At 41.9% G+C, this 19,688-nt stretch overlaps 1 protein-coding gene across 1 annotated transcript; it reads right to left on the minus strand.

Moving 5' to 3' along the window:
* Positions 1-2,248: 2,248 nt before the first annotated feature.
* On the minus strand, positions 2,249-10,654 carry igbp1 (immunoglobulin (CD79A) binding protein 1). Its single transcript, XM_085788603.1, has 3 exons — positions 10,155-10,654; positions 6,203-6,541; positions 2,249-2,770 (listed from the first exon to the last, which is right to left on the minus strand). The coding sequence occupies exons 1-3, from the start codon at positions 10,638-10,640 to the stop codon at positions 2,498-2,500; spliced, it is 1,098 nt and encodes a 365-aa protein (XP_085644729.1). The 5' UTR covers positions 10,641-10,654; the 3' UTR covers positions 2,249-2,497.
* Positions 10,655-19,688: the final 9,034 nt, after the last annotated feature.

A 19,688-nucleotide genomic window follows, 5' to 3' on the forward strand; every position in this document is an offset into this window, starting at 1 on the left:
CACCTGACCACTGCTGTTAAACCCAGACTCCACAGCTACACAATGAGCTTTAAAGGGGACATATTATGGAAATATATACTTAATAATATACTTTTTTGAAGGCTCTAACATATATTTAGGTGTTTGTTTCGTCTGCTAGCTCCTAAAATGTGAGAATTGACCAAAAAATCAGTAATTTTCAGACTCCCTAGGTTTAAATCCACATGGTTTTATGAACTGTTCCCTCACTTGTCTTTCAATGATGTAACTAGTTTTTGAATCTGCATACCCCCACCCTACCTGGTAGCAGTAGAAGGGGCGGGGCTAGCAGTGGTTCATTTGCATTTAAAGGGACAGGCACTGAAAGCAGCCGTTCTGAACAGGGCTGTTTAGAGAGGATGAAAAGAGCTGTGATGTTTGATCCTCGGGGGATTTTGACCAAAGCATGTCACAGACATGTCTTTAAGACACCTGGGAACTATTTTAATTTTTGGAAAAGGGGCAGAATATGTCTCCTTTAAAGGGACAACGAGGAGTTTTGGAAAAGCGAAGCGTTTTTTCCACACTACATTTATGAGCCTCCGCACCGTGAAATTCTTTGACCGGTGCAAGACAGACTCATGTTTTCATTCATCAAGAATTAAAGTCAGAGGTTGGAAGACGATCACATACCGTCGTAGTTCCCACCATAAACGGAGATTCGGCGGCGTTATTCTCATGACTCGCCACGAAACCTAAAGTAAAGAAACGCTGGTCGGCTCGCCCAGCATTTCCACCACCACTAATAATAACAAAATAACCATAGAGACAAAACCATAGATTTATCTAAAATGGACCATTAACGAGTGGTAACGGAGATTCATCCACATTAAAGGATAATTTCCGTTTTTTACAACCTGGACCTTATTTCTAGCATAAAATACGTTCATTTCCTCACCCAGATAACTTTGGTGTCATTTGGAGTCGTTTTGATGAAATTAGCCCCAGTGGAGCGGCGCGTATATCCGTATAATGCGAGAACACGGGGCAGCGCAATGCAGCCTCTAAATAACACATTATCCGCCGCAAAACTCGTTCATTTCACCAATATTTAGTTCTGATAGGCTAGTGCTATTCCCCTCTGAGTCCGGGGTTAGCTGTTATCAACATCCGGGGTCTGTAGGTTGACCTACTGACCTCTGACCTGGATGATGTCATCTCTGAGCGCCGCCCGGCTCATTCTGATAATAATCATTCTGCTTCGGCATTCGGGTCCATTTTTATCTCAACTAGCCGGAGCTTTAGTGAGTCCAGGTTGAGGAGAGGAAGCCTGTGGAAGCTGAACTTCATCCAGCTGCTCATTTTGTTCTGACAAGTCAGAAACACGCAGAAACGAACCGTAGCATTAGTGGTAGCAAGTTAGCCGCGCCGGGCAGCGGTCGGAGATGACATCATCCAGGTCAGAGGTCAGTAGGTCAACCTACAGACCCCGGATGTTGATAACAGCTAACCCCGGACTCAGAGGGGAATAGCACTAGCCTATCAGAACTAAATATTGGCGAAATGAACGAGTTTTGCGGCGGATAATGTGTTATTTAGAGGCTGCATTGCGCTGCCCCGTGTTCTCGCATTATACGGATATACGCGCCGCTCCACTGGGGCTAATTTCGTCAAAACAACTCCAAATGACACCAAAGTTATCTGGGTGAGTAAAATTATCTTATTTTATGCTAGAAATAAGGTCCAGGTTGTAAAAAACGGAAATTATCCTTTAATATGAGACTTTTTTATTGTCGCAGAATTTTTCGTTCTGCCGATGGAGAAACTCCTCGTTGTCCCTTTGAAACACACACACACACTCACACTGACGCTTTGACACTTTCACAGGAGCTCTAAGCATCATTACAGGACAGCTAGCAGCTCATGTGAAGTGCACGTGATGACACACTTGCAGCTGTGTGTAAGGTCCAAACAGACAGACACACACACACCACTGGCAGTGAAAAGGGACCAGCTGGTTTTGTTATGTTGACCTGGGTTTAGAAAACCCAGTGGAACAGGCTCATCAATGATGGATCCAAAGGTCTCGTCCCTTTGAGCTCCTCTTGGACTGATCTGGCTGTCCTACTGTGTTCTGGCAGTGTGGTTTCTCATTGTGTCTGGATGAACCGTTAATATAAGCATGTGTATAAATAAATTCCCTACAGGAGCCCATGTTGCCTTGTGGCTCAGATGTGTCAGTGTTATTCATGCCAAAGATAAAGGTTGGTTTGATCAGTCTTTATTTATATCCAGTGGGTGATAGAACAATGACACTACAGATGGCCGCTGCACTGTGGATGACAAACATGAGAATCAGCTGTAGTGTCGTTAAACCAATCAGAATTCAGCAGACTGGTCATGTGGTGCTGCAGTGGGGATCAGGAGTGTGGAGAGTTCCCCCTGTGGGCTGATTAGAGTAGAAATGAAGACAGGTGTGTGTGTGTGTGTGTGTGTGTGTGTGTGTGTGTGTGTGTGTGTGTGTGTGTGTGTGTGTGTGTTAGCCCATGTTGTGCCGGTTTCCATAGCCCCTGCGGTGAGTGTCTTTCCAGTCGTCCCAGTTCCTGGCTTTCAGCAGAGCCTCCTCGTCATCCTCTTCAACCTTCTTCTCCTTCTCCTCCTCGTCCCGGTCCTGTGCCTCGGCGTCGTCGTCCGCGGCGACCCTCCGGGGGACGCCCTGGTCGGGCAGCGCTCCCTTTTTCCTGTGCTGTTCGTACCAGTCGTCTACTGTCATGGTGGGAAGGCTGGGGTAGCCGGCCCCGAAGACCCGGGCCTGTGGAGCAGACACACACACACACACACAGTCAGGCCTGTGTTAACACTAGAGATGTGCACGGTTACCCGAGTACCCGGGTACCCGAGTAGGCAGTCTGCTATCCGGTTATGACTTTATTATCCGGTTAAAGGACAATTCCAGGCGAATTCAACTCGGGGCTGTATTTTCATATCATTTTAGGTCTAAAAGAAGGAATCTGAAGATTTTCAGTTTAATGTCTCCTGTTTTGTGGTAGTTGTGTCTGTCCCCGCGTCGCCACGGCAGCAATGAATGGGAGTGGATGTAAGTTCTGCTGCTTAGGCTGTTTACATCCCTCAAAGCCACAGACAGCGTCAGATGGAGACTCAAACATGCAGCCAGAAGTTTATTTACTTCAACAAGCCGACATGTTTGTAAAACTAGATCTAATTCAAAGTCTCCCAGAGTCTCGCGCGAGACCCAAGTTGCCGCTCGGTGTGTTCAGGTGCAGTGGGAAAAGCTACCGTTTGTGTCATAAACACAGGAATATCAACTCTTTACTTGCTTCAAGTCTACATTTTTTTCCACAGACAGCGTCAGGTGGAGACTCAAAGATGCGCCGAGAAGTTTTTTTTACTTGAAGCAAGTCAAGAGTTGATATTCCTGTTTATGACACAAACGGTAGCTTTTCCCACTGCACCTGAACACACCGAGCGGCAACTGGGTCTCGCGCGAGACTCCGGGAGACTTTGAATTAGATCTAGTTTTACAAACATGTCGGCTTGTTGAAGTAAATAAACTTCTGGGTGCATGTTTGAGTCTCCATCTGACGCTGTCTGTGGCTTTGAGGGATGGAAACAGCCTAAGCAGCGGAACTTACATCCACTCCCATTCATTGCTGCCGTGGCGACGCGGGGACAGACACAACTACCACAAAACAGGAGACATTAAACTGAAAATCTTCAGATTCCTTCTTTTAGACCTAAAATGATATGAAAATACACCCCTGAGTTGAATTCGCCTGGAATTGTCCTTTAACCTAGGATTAAAAAAACGGCACGTTAAAGCGTCAGTCTAGTGTCGGATCAAACTACATCATCATGCCGTGGTTCAGCTTTTTGTAGCCGAGAGACCCTCACGTTCCGCGGCGAGAGGCTGTGACACGGCACGGTGCGTCTGTGTTATTGTTGTTTAGTGGCGCCCCCCCCCCCCCCCCCCAATGGTGGATTTGTGAATAGGACAACAATTGTTATGTGTATATTTATCTTATACGAGCCCTTTGATCCAGAAATGCGAGTGTCAGAAGAGCGACAGACACAAACAGCGCACCTTTCATAAAAGACGCTCTATCTCCTTTTCTAGAAAAAAAGCAGGGAATTTGGTGAAACCCAGCCATGTTTAGCTTGACTTTTCTCAGGAACGGAGGCACGTAGAAACAAACGGTTTGTGGCCATTTGAAGCAGAAAGTTAAACCTTTCAATTGAGCTACAGTATGTGAGAAAACAAAAGAAAACAAAAGAAAAATTCCAAGGCACTCTCTTACCTATAAAATGCCTTTATTAAATTATGGCATGGTCAACATGACAATTAAAAACTCCGACGCGTTTCGGCGTCTAGCCTTCATCAGGGAGTCAAATGGAGTGGGACAGGAACAATGGTTCTTTTATACAAGTGTTTGTCCAATGACAAGTGTCCACCTGGTTACCACAGCCCAGAGTGGGTGTGGTCATCAGCCCATTAAACCCCACCCACTCTGGGCTGTGGTAACCAGGTGGACACTTGTCATTGGACAAACACTTGTATAAAAGAACCATTGTTCCTGTCCCACTCCATTTGACTCCCTGATGAAGGCTAGACGCCGAAACGCGTCGGAGTTTTTAATTGTCATGTTGACCATGCCATAATTTAATAAAGGCATTTTATAGGTAAGAGAGTGCCTTGGAATTTTTCTTTTGTTTTCTCACATCATTGATCCCTTTCCAAAGAGCACCTCTTTTTAAACAACGAGTCCACGTAGCGCTCCTTTGTTTGAAGATTTTTTGAGCTACAGTATGTGTTGGTGGCAATAATATAGAATACACTATGGCTCTACAAAAATCGTCAAAAATGGTCTAAATTGCTGGTACACTTGACTAAAACTTTGGAAAGGAACGCGGCACTCAATGAGTTAAGAGTGTATTGTTTGATAAAGTCTGTTTACCAACCGGAGCCTTATGTCACCCTTGACCTAACTAGAGCTCAGAGGTCTGTTTGGTTGGCGGTTGAAACGGGACGTTTCCATTCAATCCCAGAAGAGAACAGAAAGTGTCACATGTGAGAGGTAGAAAATGAAATGCATTTTTTGTTTTACTGTCCTTTTTACCATGACTGTAGACATAAGCTCTTTCTTAAAATGACCCCAGACTGTCCTGATCTGTTTTCTGTGTCCGATGACTGTAGACTAGCATATCTGTTTAGTGAAAAAGTGTTTTATTTAGCTCAGTATGTGTTGACTGCTTACCAAAAGCGCATGGGCGTGCTTTATGTTGGATTGTGGATTGTGCTTTCTGATTACTTTAGATCACAGATTAGTGTATGTGGAGATGTTCTTTTGTTTATTGTTCTTTATTTCTTTTGGTTTGTCTTGTAAGCCCATGAGGGCTGAGCTCCTCTTTGGTGTATGACACCGTGAAAATAAAAAACTAACTAACTAACATATTGTCATGTATTGGTTTGTGTTGATCACGTGTGAGCATGGGAAGTGTTTACGGAAGCCATGAGGCTGTTGTTCATGTACGGTCGGAACAATAAAGCGAGTAAAAGAGACACTTCGAGTAATGATTCAATTCAGGATGCATTCTAATTAGGGCTGGGCGACAAGGTGATATTAGATGGTGAAGGATTAGAGCGTGTAGACGATCTGCCAAAGTGCAGAGGTCGTAGGATCGTCTGGGGCTCATTCTATAAACTGCAGTTCTATGCTGCAAAGCGCAAACAAAGGACATTTACAGAGTTTGATAAAAGAGAAAACAACAGTTACTTTAGTTTGTATTTTTATTTGACCCTTTTCAATCAGCTATTTAGTGTTTTGATACTTAAAATCCTGTTAAAATGACTGTGTTGAATAAAACAAACAGTAATGTCTTCATTGATATTTTACTTAAGCTACCTTTTATGTTGCAAGAGTCCACTTTATCAGTGTTGTTGTTGTTTACCTTTTACTATGTTTACGTTGTTTGCACATGTTGGCAAAACTGCAACTATTTAGATTAAAACCTGTTCAGAAAGGTTCTTTGGCCTAAATTGTCTGTTTTTCTTTTTTTCGATTTAAGATGGTGATGAAATCGAAATCGTGACTTCATTTTTTAAAAACCGTGATATGATATTTTTGCCATATCGCCCCCCCCTAGTTCTAATTAAGTAATAAGATATGCACACAACACAACACATACAGTGCAGTATCCATTAGGCTTCTGGGCTGCTGAGTCTGACCTGCATGGCGTCCTTGGTGAGGATGAAGGGCTTCATGGGCGGCCTGGCGGGCTGTGGCGGCTGCGTGCTGGCGCCGTGCTGCTTCAGGACGTCCATCCTCTGGAGGATCTGAACCTCCTGGTCGATGCTCTCGATCTCCTCCAGACTCACGCCCACCCAGCGCCGCACGTTCAGCAGGTAGAAGTCTCTGCTGACCTCGTCGTCCGCCTGCCCGCCGTCCACCAGCCTGCGCACCTCCGCCAGCCGGGCCTCCAGCTCCTTCTTCTGGCGGTACCGCTCGATCTTCGCCTGTCTCTGTGCTGCCATGGAAACCAGGTCTGCCTGGCCGGGGAGCGCGGGCTGCAACGACAAAGCACACAGCGGGGATTTCAGTTTCACCAGTGTAGCTACAGGTAGTTACCGCTTTATTTGGTACACATTCTAATAGGGCTGGGACGATATGCTTTTCTCCCGATTCAATTTAAATTGCGATTCTACGATATTGCCGATTCTCTTGATTTTTAGTCTTTAGCATTTTTAACATTTATCTGCACACAAATACTGTAGGAGCCTAGAAATTAACATACTCCATTATAAAGTGAACTTTATACCCTTATAACCCTTTTCAAAACCTGTACTCTGTATGTAAAAAAGGTTAACAAATGCACATTGCAGAATATTTAAAAAAAAATTAAAAAAAAATTTTTTTAAAAAGAAAGAAAAAAAAAGAAAAATAGATTTTTGAAAAAAAAAAATAGATTTGAAATCGTCAAAAAAGATATTGCGATATTTATGTGAATCGATTTTTTCTCCCACCCCTAGTAGTTACCGCTTTATTTGGTACACATTCTATTGTGTTTGAATTAGGGCTGTTCGATTAATCGATTTAAAATTGTAATCTCGATTATTTGGAATCGTAAAAATCGATTTTTTAGATAGATAGTTATTTTTTTGATAAAATTTTTTTAATTAGACTCTAGGTTCATTTAAAAAGACACAAACAGCACACAAAATAGTTTGTCATTTAACAAAAAAAATCGTAATCGGAAATTGATTTTTCAGAGAAGAAAATCGAGATTTTATTTTGGGGCAAAATCGAACAGCCCTAGTATGAATGTTTTTATCAGTAACTAAACAATAGGAACACAATCCCCAACCATCAGCCTCCAGCCTCCAGCTAAATCAACATCCACATCAGAACCACCAACACATCAGACCTGCTCCAACAGTCAGCTGGTCAGGTGGTCTGTGCTGTTCAGTGTTGCCTGCTTGTTGTGGTCAACCTCATTAGTGTTATTTGAACAACAGCACTGCCATAGTCAGCATTTACATTTCTCTTAGCATCTCCAACTTAGCCTACTGTATATGTCTATACATATGTATATGCATACATACAATACCAGAAATATAACACTGTATTATACAAACCAGATGATCATGTTTTTAAAGGTCCAGTGTAGTAGGGAGGTTAAGCGACTTTTGACTTCAAGTCATGATGCAAAGGTCTCCTTTGGCATGGAAGTACCTTAGGGTCATACAAATAAATCTATCCTAAGACACAAGTGAGATCACACTTTGTATCCGAAATAAACACGTTTTTAAAATGCCTTTTATTTGATAAAATGCATGTTAAGATAAAATACATTGATAAGATGAGCATTAACAAGCATTCACAAAAGTAAAAATCTACCAAAATAATGAAGCTTACCAGTTTCTCAACATTACTCTAGAGAGGATCTTAGCCAGCTATACTGCGCAGGTGAAATAAGTCAGTCCTAATCATATGCTCATATAACTTCCCTATATATGTACAGAAAAGCTGAACATTGCTTAGCGCTCTACACTAAAAATTGTGTTTACTTTAGGAGCACAATGTAAAATGTTTTCAGTATCAGGTTATATAAGCCTTAAAAAATGTACAGGGTCCAATGTGACCCATTCTTACATTTGAGAACAGTAAAAAAAAAATTCCTTTGACTTTAAGTTGACGTTGACGATGTAAATTCAACTTTTTTAAATCAACATACACAAGCAGTAACTAGTTCTAGGTAGGCCTATACAGTATTTTGACCAACACAATATTTGGCTAATTGGTCTTTCCTGACACCACTGTGATATGAATTACATCTTATTATTTAACGACTTGTAGGCTATATTTGTTGCACTCAGTCTGATGTTCAACAAATCAGTATCAGTATAGTTTTATTAATGTTTTTACATTAATAAAACCCAATATCCTGTCACACAAGCAGCTCCATGTTGTCTCAGAAGCTGTAGATCTCATCCAGGAGCTGAAGGCATCAGGGCATCTGCCTGAGTTTATATGGACATTCTAAATGAAATGTGCTTTTAACATGCGTTTTCTCAATTAAAAAAAGGCATTTTAAAAACGTGTTTATTTCGGATACAAAGTGTGATCTCACTTGTGTCTTAGGATAGATTTATTTGTATGACCCCAAGGTACTTCCATGCCAAAGGGGACCTTTGCATCATGACTTAAATCAGAAGTAAGCGATATTTTTGTGTTAATATAAGTCTTAAATAGTTCTATCTTCCGACAGCAATCACTTAGGCTACATAGAGTGTTTGGTCTGAAACACGGGTCTGTCAGTCACTCTGCTCTGCTCTGAGCCGAGGAGAAAACTTTTCTCGTATCCTACAACCTTTATCCAATGAGGAGAGAGAACGGCATAAAGGGGCGGTCCTCTCTGTGTGTGCAGCCAAGGGATGCGCCTGAATGTGGTGACGTAGGGACGAGGACCAATAGATCCATGACGAGGGCGGGGACTGCTAACTCCATCGGCTGACAAGACGTTATAGTGCGTTCAGGGCAACTCGTAACTCGTGTTTTTCCGACCTGTGAAGTGGTACCAGTTCGATCTGGTACGAGTTCACGGGTCGGAAGTTACGAGTGGCCGTTATAGTGACTTTCACAGGTAAAACAGGTCGGAAAACACGAGTTGTTGGTTGCCTGGAACGCTACAAAGTCGTAAGTTGTGACTTGAAGCTGTAATTTACGGTTTCAAAAGCCTGCCTGGAACGCAGCATTAGCCAAAACGACTAGATCGCTTACTTCTGCTTTAAAGTCAAAGGCCTATTTTTTGGGCTTAACCTCCCTACTAGTGTGCAAAATGGGGGGGAAACTGTGACATCTCATGTTCATATGATTGCAGCGCTCACTCCCCCCATATCAAAAATGTCTGGACGCGCCCCTGTGACGGTGATGCTGACCCTGACCATAGACCCTGACCTGACTACACTCAAACACCAGCTGACACCACCTGCCGCTGGCTGTGATGCTCAGTCCCCTCTACCTCTTTTCCACCGAGCTGGTTCTGGTGCTGGTTCGGTGCTTAACTGGTTCAACTCTCTGGTGTCTCCAAAGAACCACTTTGCTTTTCCACTGGTTAGGAGCTGCTCCTGTCTTTGCTGCTGCTACAGTTATATTTTTATTTATTTATTTTTGCCTGCTACAGTTATAAACGGACCTGAAAATTAAAACCCGGTCCGACCTGCGGGTGTTGAACACCGGACCCGACGTGGAAGCATCTAGACTAGGCTTTTAATTAACGATAACTCTAACCCCGGCTGAATAAAAAGAAGGAAAAAGCAGCCGTCTTCTACGTTTTGACGGCGATATGTTTTGATATGAGCCGTTAGCTGCTGTTAGCCACCGCCTGTAGCTCAGCTAGTTAGCTTCAACTGTGTTTACATCGATAAACAAACTTAATACGTAGCGATAACATGTCCGTATAAATCTTAGCGCTGGTCTTGTTGCTAAGGTAACCCCGCTGGTCTTGTTGCTAGGTAACCCCGCTGCCTGCCAGCCCCTGGAAGAACCGGTTCTTTTAGCTCTGGCCCAGAAAGGAGTTGGTGCTGGTCTGGAATCAGTTCTAAGAACCAATAACCGGTGCTAAGCAGGAACTAGCTCCGAACCAGCACCAGAACCAGAGTACCGGTCCAGCCAGCTCACCTTGGCCGCAGACAGGCCGTTCTCTGCGGCTCCTTCTGGGCTCGTGTCTCCTTCCGCCGCCGCCGGCAGCTCAAACACCGCCACGTTGTATTCTTTACACCTCCGCAGGTAGTCCATGAAGTAGGCCCGGGCCGTCTGCACCACGGCCAGCCTCTTGCTGCTGTCCCTGCTGGTCTGCTGCTTCATGGTCAGAGCTCCGAGCAGCGCGGGCAGCAGCAGGAACCTCAGGTCGGCCGTGGCCAGCTCCTCCAGCTCCTCGTTGCGGCTGAACAGCTGCAGCTGCGCCGCCATGCTGGTGGCTTCCTCCAGCATCCCGATGCCCCGCTTCACCTGCAGCTGGACGGAGGTGGCGCCCAGGGCCTCGGCGGTGCCGTCCACCTCCTCCAACGTCTTCCAGCCGCGGTCCAGCAGCTCGGACAGTTTGGGAGGTCCAGAGTCTGAGGTTGACGTCTGTCCGACATCGCTGCTGTTTTCACACTCCGCCATCTTGTTTTGTCTTACTTCCGGGTTCCCTCTTCTTTGTCTTGTGTTTTTCTGCTGCGTAGTTCTTAACGGAGGAGTAGCGCCCCCTGCAGGACACACGGGGAAACTACACTTCATCTTTAGAGGGTCAGGTCAAAATCGAGCTCATCACTGTAGTCCAGACCAGAGCGATATCTATCGCTCTGGTCCAGTCATTTTATGAGAAAAGGTTAAACAAATTGCAACAGAAGCAAACTCAACTGATTTTGTATCCTCAACATGTCCTGAGTGAGGGAAAAAAAGCCCAGAAGAATCCCATTAGGGGAAAGTTTAGAAAAACACCCAAATATATCCCATTTTTACGCATATAATACATTTTTTTTCACGTGAATAGGGTAAAATTGTTAAAGCAGAAGTAAGTGGTCCGGTCGTTTTCGCTAATGCTGCGTTCCAGGCAGGCTTTTGAAATTGTAAATTACAGCTTCAAGTCACAACTTACGACTTTGTAGCGTTCCAGGCAACCCACTCGTGTTTCTCCGACCTGTTTTACCGGTGAAAGTCACTATAACGGCCACTCGTAACTTCTGACCCGTGAACTCGTACCAGATCGAACTGGTACGACTTCACGGTCGGAAAAATACGAGTTTCCTTGAACGCACCATAACAGTCCTCGTCCCTACGTCGCCACATTCACGGCGTCCCTTGGCTGCACACACAGCCCTGCATGCCATTCTCTCTCCTCATTGGATAAAAACTGTAGGATACGATAAATGTTTTCTCCTGGGCTCAGAGCAGAGCAGAGTGACTGACAGACCCGTGTTTCAGACCAAACACTCTATAGAAGTGATTGCTGTCGGAAGATAGAACTAGCCTATTTAAGACTTATATTAACACAAATATATCACTTACTTCTGCTTTAACCTTTAGATATCTCCATGAAAATTACTGAGTTAATTACTTACATTAAGACAAAAAAAATGTATTACAAGTTTTTTGAAATTCTTTGCATAAAATTAAATACAACATATGTTGCAACTTTAAAATAACTATCTAAGTAATGTTTATAGATGGTTTAAAAACCAAATATTAACCATTTACAAAGTGCCACTGAAACACATTTTAATCTTTATAGATGTTTTACAACCAATATTTAAACCCTATATAAACATTTAATAAATAGTCCATTAATAATTAATAAACATTATTAATCATAATTTAATTGCTTGTTAATTGTAGATTAACTATTAAAGGGATAGTTCACCCAAAATTGAAATTTCACTCATTATCTACTCACCCTCAAATAAACTACCTATTTGCCAATTATAAATGATGGTTAAACATTAATAAACTATCTATTTACCATTTATAATTGGTCTATATGCTGTTTATAAATGATGATTAAACATTAGTAAACTATCTGTTTACTATTTATAAATGGTCTATTTACCATTTATAAACTATGGTTATTGTAAAGTGTTACCGAATAAAGCAGTATAAACCTGTATAAACCGGAGTAAAGTGAAACCAAAACCGGCATAAACTGGTATAAACCGGAATAAACCAGTATAAACCGGAATAAACCTGTATAGACCGGAATAAGCCAGTATAAAGCGGAATAAACCGATCTAAACCGGAATAATCCGGGATAAACCAGTATAAACTGGAATAAAGCAGTATAAACCGGAATAAACTGGTATAAACTGGTATAAACCGGTATAAACCGGAAACTCCCATGTCTCGGTTCACTGCTCTTCCTGTGACCGGTGGAACAATTTCTCATGTCGGGGCTTCAATACAAGAGGGACATTACAGACGAGCAGCATGGAGGTATTTGGATGTTTTTTGGTGTGTCTTTTTGGACGAAGAAAGTTGGTATCCATTGACGACCATTATATGGACAAATACTGCTGTGCGGACCCCCCATGATGAAAGCTACGACCATCTCCTTACAGACAGACAGAATTCAACTTTATTAATAGCCTATTATAATCTTTTTTTTTTATAGTAGGGTTGATCAGATATTAAACTAAAGCAAGTTAAACCTAAGACCTTTTAAGTTTTCAAGTTGCATGCCATACACAGAGAAACAACATCAGCAAATACGCTTCTCCAGATGTTGTGTAATTCAAATTTGCTCAAGACCTACTTTTTCTCGCTGGCCTTCAGTGTGGGTTAATTTGGGAAACTCAGCTGTATGCTGTGTATGGATCTAGTCTGAATGTGTTTGATATTATGTGTCTGATATGACTTGTACAACACTTTGGTCAACAATGGTTGTGTAAACGTGCTATATAAATAAACCTGAACTGAACTGAACTTGAACTGAACTAAAGGGTTTCACAATCACAACCACGCCCACTCGGGAGACAGGAAATGCAGATCGTATCTCAGCTGTTTTTTTTTTGTGTGTTTTGTTTTGTTTTTGTTTTTGCTGTATTTTTGTATTTTTCAGAGTATCTTTGGTGCAGTCGGATCAAAGACGGTTTATAAACCTAGAGCACTGTAAAAGAGAGTAGCGACACCACCATAGACTCCCGTGGTCACTTTATTCTCCCCCTAGTGGCAGGATATGGGTGTTGCAAATCCGCCCAAGAAACCCATTCACTCCAATGTATGTGTGTTGCCAACTTGCTTGTAAATTGATGAAAACTGCTGTGTTTTTGCTTTTAGGTGCCTTGGTCATATTAAGTTATGCTTATAATTTATTTATTTCAAAATTTAAATTGTAACATTAATGTGAACAACTGTTTTTTTTATAAACATAGATATAACACACAAAATAAAAGATGACAACACTTAAAAACCATTACAAAATGTGACAAAATCAAACCCAAAACGTATTATGTTAAGTTTTTCCTCCAATTTTGATTAAAAAAAAGATAATTAATAAAAACACACGGAGCTGTTTACAGTACTACCGGTCACACAGCGGACAAACACAGAAGGGGACGAGCGAACGCTTTACCGTTGCTAAGCAACCACCAGCTGTCAAAATAAATAACATAAAAAGCGAGAGGGACCTGTGTGCAGGGACATGGGCGCCGCCATTAGCCCAGCTGATCAATACCGGAAGTCACGACCGGAAGTTGCTCATCTTCGTGTATATTATTTCTATGTTATTCTAAGAACCCCCCTCTCTCTCTGGCCTGTCTAGCCTCTACCTGCTCTTTTTACTAAACTTAACCAACTCCTTTCTTCATTGCCTAACCCTAACCAAAGCACCCACCAACGACATTTCATTTATTTTTTCTCTCCCTCTCTCCTGGTCTGCTGTCAGCAAGAGCGGCGCTAGCCGTTAGCCGCTAGCCGTTAGCCGTTCGGCGCTAGTCGTTAGCCGTTCGGCGCTAGCAGTTAGCCGTTAGCAGCGTTTTTTAAATAACTCAATAACTTAATAAACGATCCATGCAAAAAAACATTTTATAGCTCAATCATGTTGTAACTAAGATATCCGCTGGAAAACAATATTTTATTATGGACCATTGAGTTACTGAGTTATTTTTTTTATCTACATAGAAATAATATACACGAAGAAGAGCAACTTCCGGTCGTGACTTCCGGTATGGATCTGGGCTAATGGCGGCGCCCATGTCCCTGCATACAGGTACTCTTGTAAAAAGCCTCGCATGGAAATAAAATAAAAGCCAGCAGCACAATAACTTGCTTGACCAAACAAACAAACTAAAGAAAACACAGGCTTAAGTGGCGAACAGTTAGCTAACACAGTTGAATTTAGCGCGCAAACTTACAGTATGACACTTTAGTGGACTTTATCTTTATCATTTAAAACAGCAAGCATTCGTGACACAACAATTAATGGCCACTATATGTTAATATTTATCTGTAAAAGGGTCCAGGATGATGCTATTAACGTGGGTGATCTATAAATGTCCTTAAATTATTGAAAATACCGCACTTACTCATTCACCAACACTGCAGAGATGCAGCTCTTGGGCGCATTTGCAAAACCCATATCCCGCCACCAGGGGGCGTTTCCACTTGACCAATGCGTGTCGCTACTCTCTTTTCCAGTGCTCTCTAGTACATAGTAGGACCAGGGCCATAGAGATGTTATATCAATCACCCTGAGTAGGACTCCCTGCTTGGTTAATTGTAACATAACTTAGTGTTTTTTTTATGTCAAAAGAGCAATGGTGGACTGGTTCAGCTCAGAAACCTGTTGCTAGGTGACATGATGAAAGCTACGACCATCTCCTTACAGACAGACAGAATTCAACTTTATTAATAGCCTATTATAATCTTTTTTTTTATAGTAGGGTTGATTAGATATTAAACTAAAGCAAGTTAAACCTAAGACCTTTTAAGTTTTCAAGTTGCATACACAGAAACAACATCAGCAAATACGCTTCTCCAGATGTTGTGTAATTCAAGTCTTTGCTCAAGACCTACTTTTTCTCGCTGGCCTTCAGTGTGGGTTAATTTGGGAAACTCAGCTGTATGCTGTGTATGGATCTAGTCTGAATGTGTTTGATATTATGTGTCTGATATGACTTGTACAACACTTTGGTCAACAATGGTTGTGTAAACGTGCTATATAAATAAACCTGAACTGAACTTGAACTGAACTAAAGGGTTTCACAATCACAACCACGCCCACTCGGGAGACAGGAAATGCAGATCGTATCTCTTTATATGTCTATGGCATCATTGACAGCTGTTTTTTTTTGTGTGTGTTTTATTTTGTTTTTGTTTTGCTGTATTTTTGTATTTTTCAGAGTATCTTTGGCGCAGTCGGATCAAAGACGGTTTATAAACCAAGACCTTCCAGTATTATGTCACGTGGGCTTCTGCACGGCCACGCCCCTTTAGGGAGACCAGAGGCAGCCTGGAGTGAATTGACTCCAATGGGAAAATTGAACGTGAACACAGATTATGGTCGGGTCTTTCTCCCCACAGTCACTGAAGTAAATTTTGGACTCATTTTTCACAAGCCACATCTCTTCTGAACAGTTTGACACGAAAATGGCAATTTTCAGACGGACACATCAGGAGAAAATGAACTTTGTTCCAGACCTGTCTCTGTCTCTACGATACACTCTCGCGAGATTTGGCCACAGATCTCCTAGGCAACGTGAAACAAACGGCCGCGAACTCCCGTGAAAATGATTTAAATTATTTTTGTCATGCTAAATATGACTGTTAGTAGTGTAAATATTTAATGTTATCATAAGAAAATATAAATATCTCACTTTCATCTACCTACAGATTGTATAAATCCACACCATAGACTGTAAAAAAAAGAGGTGGGGTGAATATCTTTGCTTTTATTTTGAATGCACCGGAAGTTGAAACACACACAAACACACACGGCCACTGCAGCTTGACTAACGACCTTCTGAGGACGGTGGCAGTTGGTAGCTAACTAACCTGAACACAAGTCCTCAACGAGCCAGTGTGAGGTAGAGTAACTGTCCTGTCTGTCTGTCTATGTGTCTGTCTGCCTGTCTGTCTGTCTGTCCACCAGTCTGTCTGTCTGTCTGTCTGTCTGTCTGTCTGTCTGTCTGTCTGTCTGTCTGTCCGCTTTATGAAACAACCTGAAATGAATGAAGCGGCTAAGTTAAGTTAGCTGTTAGCTGAAGTTTGGTTGAACTTCGGACAGTGATAGTTTAGTTTGACAGCCTGTCTGTCCCGCCGACGAGCGGAGCAGAGATGAGCTATAACTGTTAATGTCCTGTCCTGTGTCTCACCTCCCCCCCACTCCCACTGTGACAGTATAATAATAACGGTAGATAAAGATAACAACAGTAGAGAGGTCACGCTGCTTTGTCATCTGGGCCACAGTTAACAGCTGCTGTGCTCCTAACGGTAGTTCAGCAGCAGCTATAGATAGCTAACGGTAGCTAGCGGAGTGTTTATCATCCCTCACATTGACTTCATTGTGTCTGTCTGTCTGTCATGGCGAACTAACAGCATCTCTGACTGCTGCTGTGTTGCTTCCTCTCATCTTTCTAAAAAGGGGAGGGGAGGGGGGGTCATGTGAGGTAACACTGACTGACTGACTGACACACGGTGCAGCTACGCGCCGCGGACGGCTGACGTTTGGCGGTTGACATTATGCAGGGCCGTTGCTAGGAATTCTGGGCCCCCTTAAAGAATACTAAAGTGGGCCCCTCCCCCCTAACTTTTCCTTTTTTTTTTTTTTTTTTTCTTAGACTACGTATGTATTATCATTTTTTATTTAGCCTTCTTTTGTTTTGTTTTGCTAATGCAGCATTACACTGCAAAAACTCAAGTATCTTAGCAAGAATATTTATCTTATTTCTAGTCAAAATGTCATTTCTAGTCAAAACAAATCTCATTCTACTTAAAATAAGACACATCATATTAAAAGTAGCTTGTTTTTAGACACTTTTTTTACTTCTTTCAAGCAGATTTTCACTTGGAATAAGTAGAAAAAATCTGATAGTGGAGCAAGTTTTTCTTCCTTATTACAAGCACAAAAAACTTACTTTCAGTGGCAGATTTTTCTATTTATTGTGAATTTAAGGGAAAATTATCTAAAAACAAGTTAATTTTTAGGTAATGAGTCTTATTTTAAGTGGAAAGAGATTAGTTTTGACTAGAAATGAGACATTTGGACAAGAAATAAGACAAATATTCTTGGAAAGATGTTGAGTTTTTATAGTATACTATGAGTATTAGTCAGGGTCTTACGCAGAATAAATCAGTCATACAAAGATTAGACTACTGGGGTTGAAATTTCCACACGCAACACTAGTGACCTCGTTGAGCTGCACCGCTGTCACGAGACCGCCGGGTCAAAAGGTCAAAACCTGGGTTATTATTATGGGCTGTGTGTGGTTATTGTGTTTCTGACATAGTTGAAAACAGTTGTGAACTATTATTGGACATGGAAACCACTTATGATTTGTTTTATTATGATGTTCAACAAATAAAGTTAATCTTTTTTGTTTTTTGGAGAAAACAGTGTTTTCAGCACTAAAAGTTGTATCTGGCACTGTACTGGCACTTATAAGTTAAAGTTTCTAACTGAAGGATTTTTAAAAAGCGCTTTAGGAGCTATTTATTTGTTGTAAGTATTTACTTGTTTTGCTAGTAACATTGTTTGATTTCATTATAGTATTAGTTATTATGTATTTTGTTTGTTCCTTATTTGTTCAGCTTAGTTGTTTTTTGTTGTTTAATGTATGTTTAATATTTAATTTCATTTGAGCATACTGTGGGCTACAAAGTTGTAAGGGACCAGAATGCACCTGGGTGGGCTTCTTTCTTTTCCTTTTTCTTTTCTTTTTTTTTACCAGAGCATGAGAGGCCTGGCAAGTTTGACTTGGATTTCTGTAATAGCCACTGAAAAGCTCCATTCACAAAGCTGCTGAGGCCAACTGTTGCTTAGGAAAACTGAAAACTCTACTCTAACCCTTACTCTTTATGGACAGGCTTGCTTACAGGAACCCCAGTAATTGGTAACATGATAATAATAAAGTAACCAGTAAAAACAGACAACTGTCCTCTACCTGCTGGAGTAAGATGTCTTTTGAACTAGTGTCCATTCAGTTAGTGACTCTTGTGTAAACCCTGGCCGCCAGTATGGTTGAATTGATTTATTTTTTGTGTGTGTTTACAAATCCTTACTTGGTATAGTGCTTTATTTCTTTTACATGCATTCCATTTATGGCACTGATCACTGATCACAAAGCTGCTTATATATCTATGTGTGTGTGTGTGTGTGTGTGTGTGTGTGTGAGGCGCACCCCACTGGTGGGGAATAGCGATATGACAGGTGGGGCGCGAGCAGCTGACTCAGACCACTGTGGCCAGCTGTGGTCACTGCTCACAGGAATTATTACAAGGTTTCCATTTGGTGGTGTCAGCGCATCTGTCCCCCCCCCCCCCCTCACTATTCTGTTTTAAATTAATAACATTCATTTATATGCAGATCGAGAGTGAGTGAGCTAATTTCACGTTTGCCTACTGGCAAAAATGCAAATGAGTCGGTTAGAAATGAAGAGAGGAAAATCATAGAGAATATGTCCATAAGACGTTGTCCCGGGAGGGGGGGGGGGGGATCGGCTGTCAGCTGTCAGCACATCTGTCAGCAGCTCCAGATAGATAGATAGATAGATAGATAGATAGATAGATAGATAGATAGATAGATAGATAGATAGATGCCTTTCCAAAGGTGGACAGTTTTTCTCAGACACTTGACAAACTTTATATTGGACAATCTAGATGTTGAATTTGTATCCACAAGTTTCCGAACGTCATCTATGGTCAAAACCGGTTTTGCCGGTTTGGTGGGATTGTACGTTTAGGTTTCCATGGTTTTCAGTCGTTGTCATAGTTGCGGTAAACGCATGGATCTATTAACGCTGGCTTTTAACACGGATGTCACTCTGTGTGATATCCATTGTTAAAAGCTGCTGTGATGATCCATGCGTTTTACAGATTTTCATTGAAAGATAAAGAAAGAAATTCATGCATTTACTGCGACTACAGAAACCATGGAAACGTAAACATAAAATTCCACTGAAAGAGCAAAACCGGCAAAACAGGCTACGTTTTTGACATTCGTAAAAAGGTCGGTGGATACAGTCATATGTTGGATATAAACACTGAGCAGTTCATAATGATTATGGAATTTTGATGTGACAGAAATCTGTGAATATCCATACACGTCTTCTCTGTGCTCACATCCAGTCCAGTCTTCTTATGGACCAACATGTTAACCAGTGGTCACTTCAAGCTGCTGCTCTGCCACAAAACACTTGGTTCATGTTGGAGTGCTTTCTGAGGAAGAAGTCGTCTGAAATGTCAGTGAGGCTTGAAACAAACTCAGTCCTCAGGCAGTGTTTCCTCTACCGTTGTACCGGCCTGACAGGTTTGGGTCTTAAAGGGATAGTTCAAGTGCAAATTCACCCATTGCCGTAACCCCTATAGTCATGGGGCAGTCAATCTCGGCAGGAAGTCACACAAAGAAACACGAGAGAATCCGGTCAATTTTCAAAATAAAACAATTTTCAAAATAAAACACTGCGATTGACGAATACGTGAGGCCAAAGTGTGTACGTTTGTAGCCTATTTGTGTTTATTAAT

Source organism: Trachurus japonicus, chromosome 10, assembly GCF_045865225.1.
Source record: "Trachurus japonicus isolate A0001 chromosome 10, Traja_1.0".
NCBI classification, from domain to species: domain Eukaryota; kingdom Metazoa; phylum Chordata; class Actinopteri; order Carangiformes; family Carangidae; genus Trachurus; species Trachurus japonicus.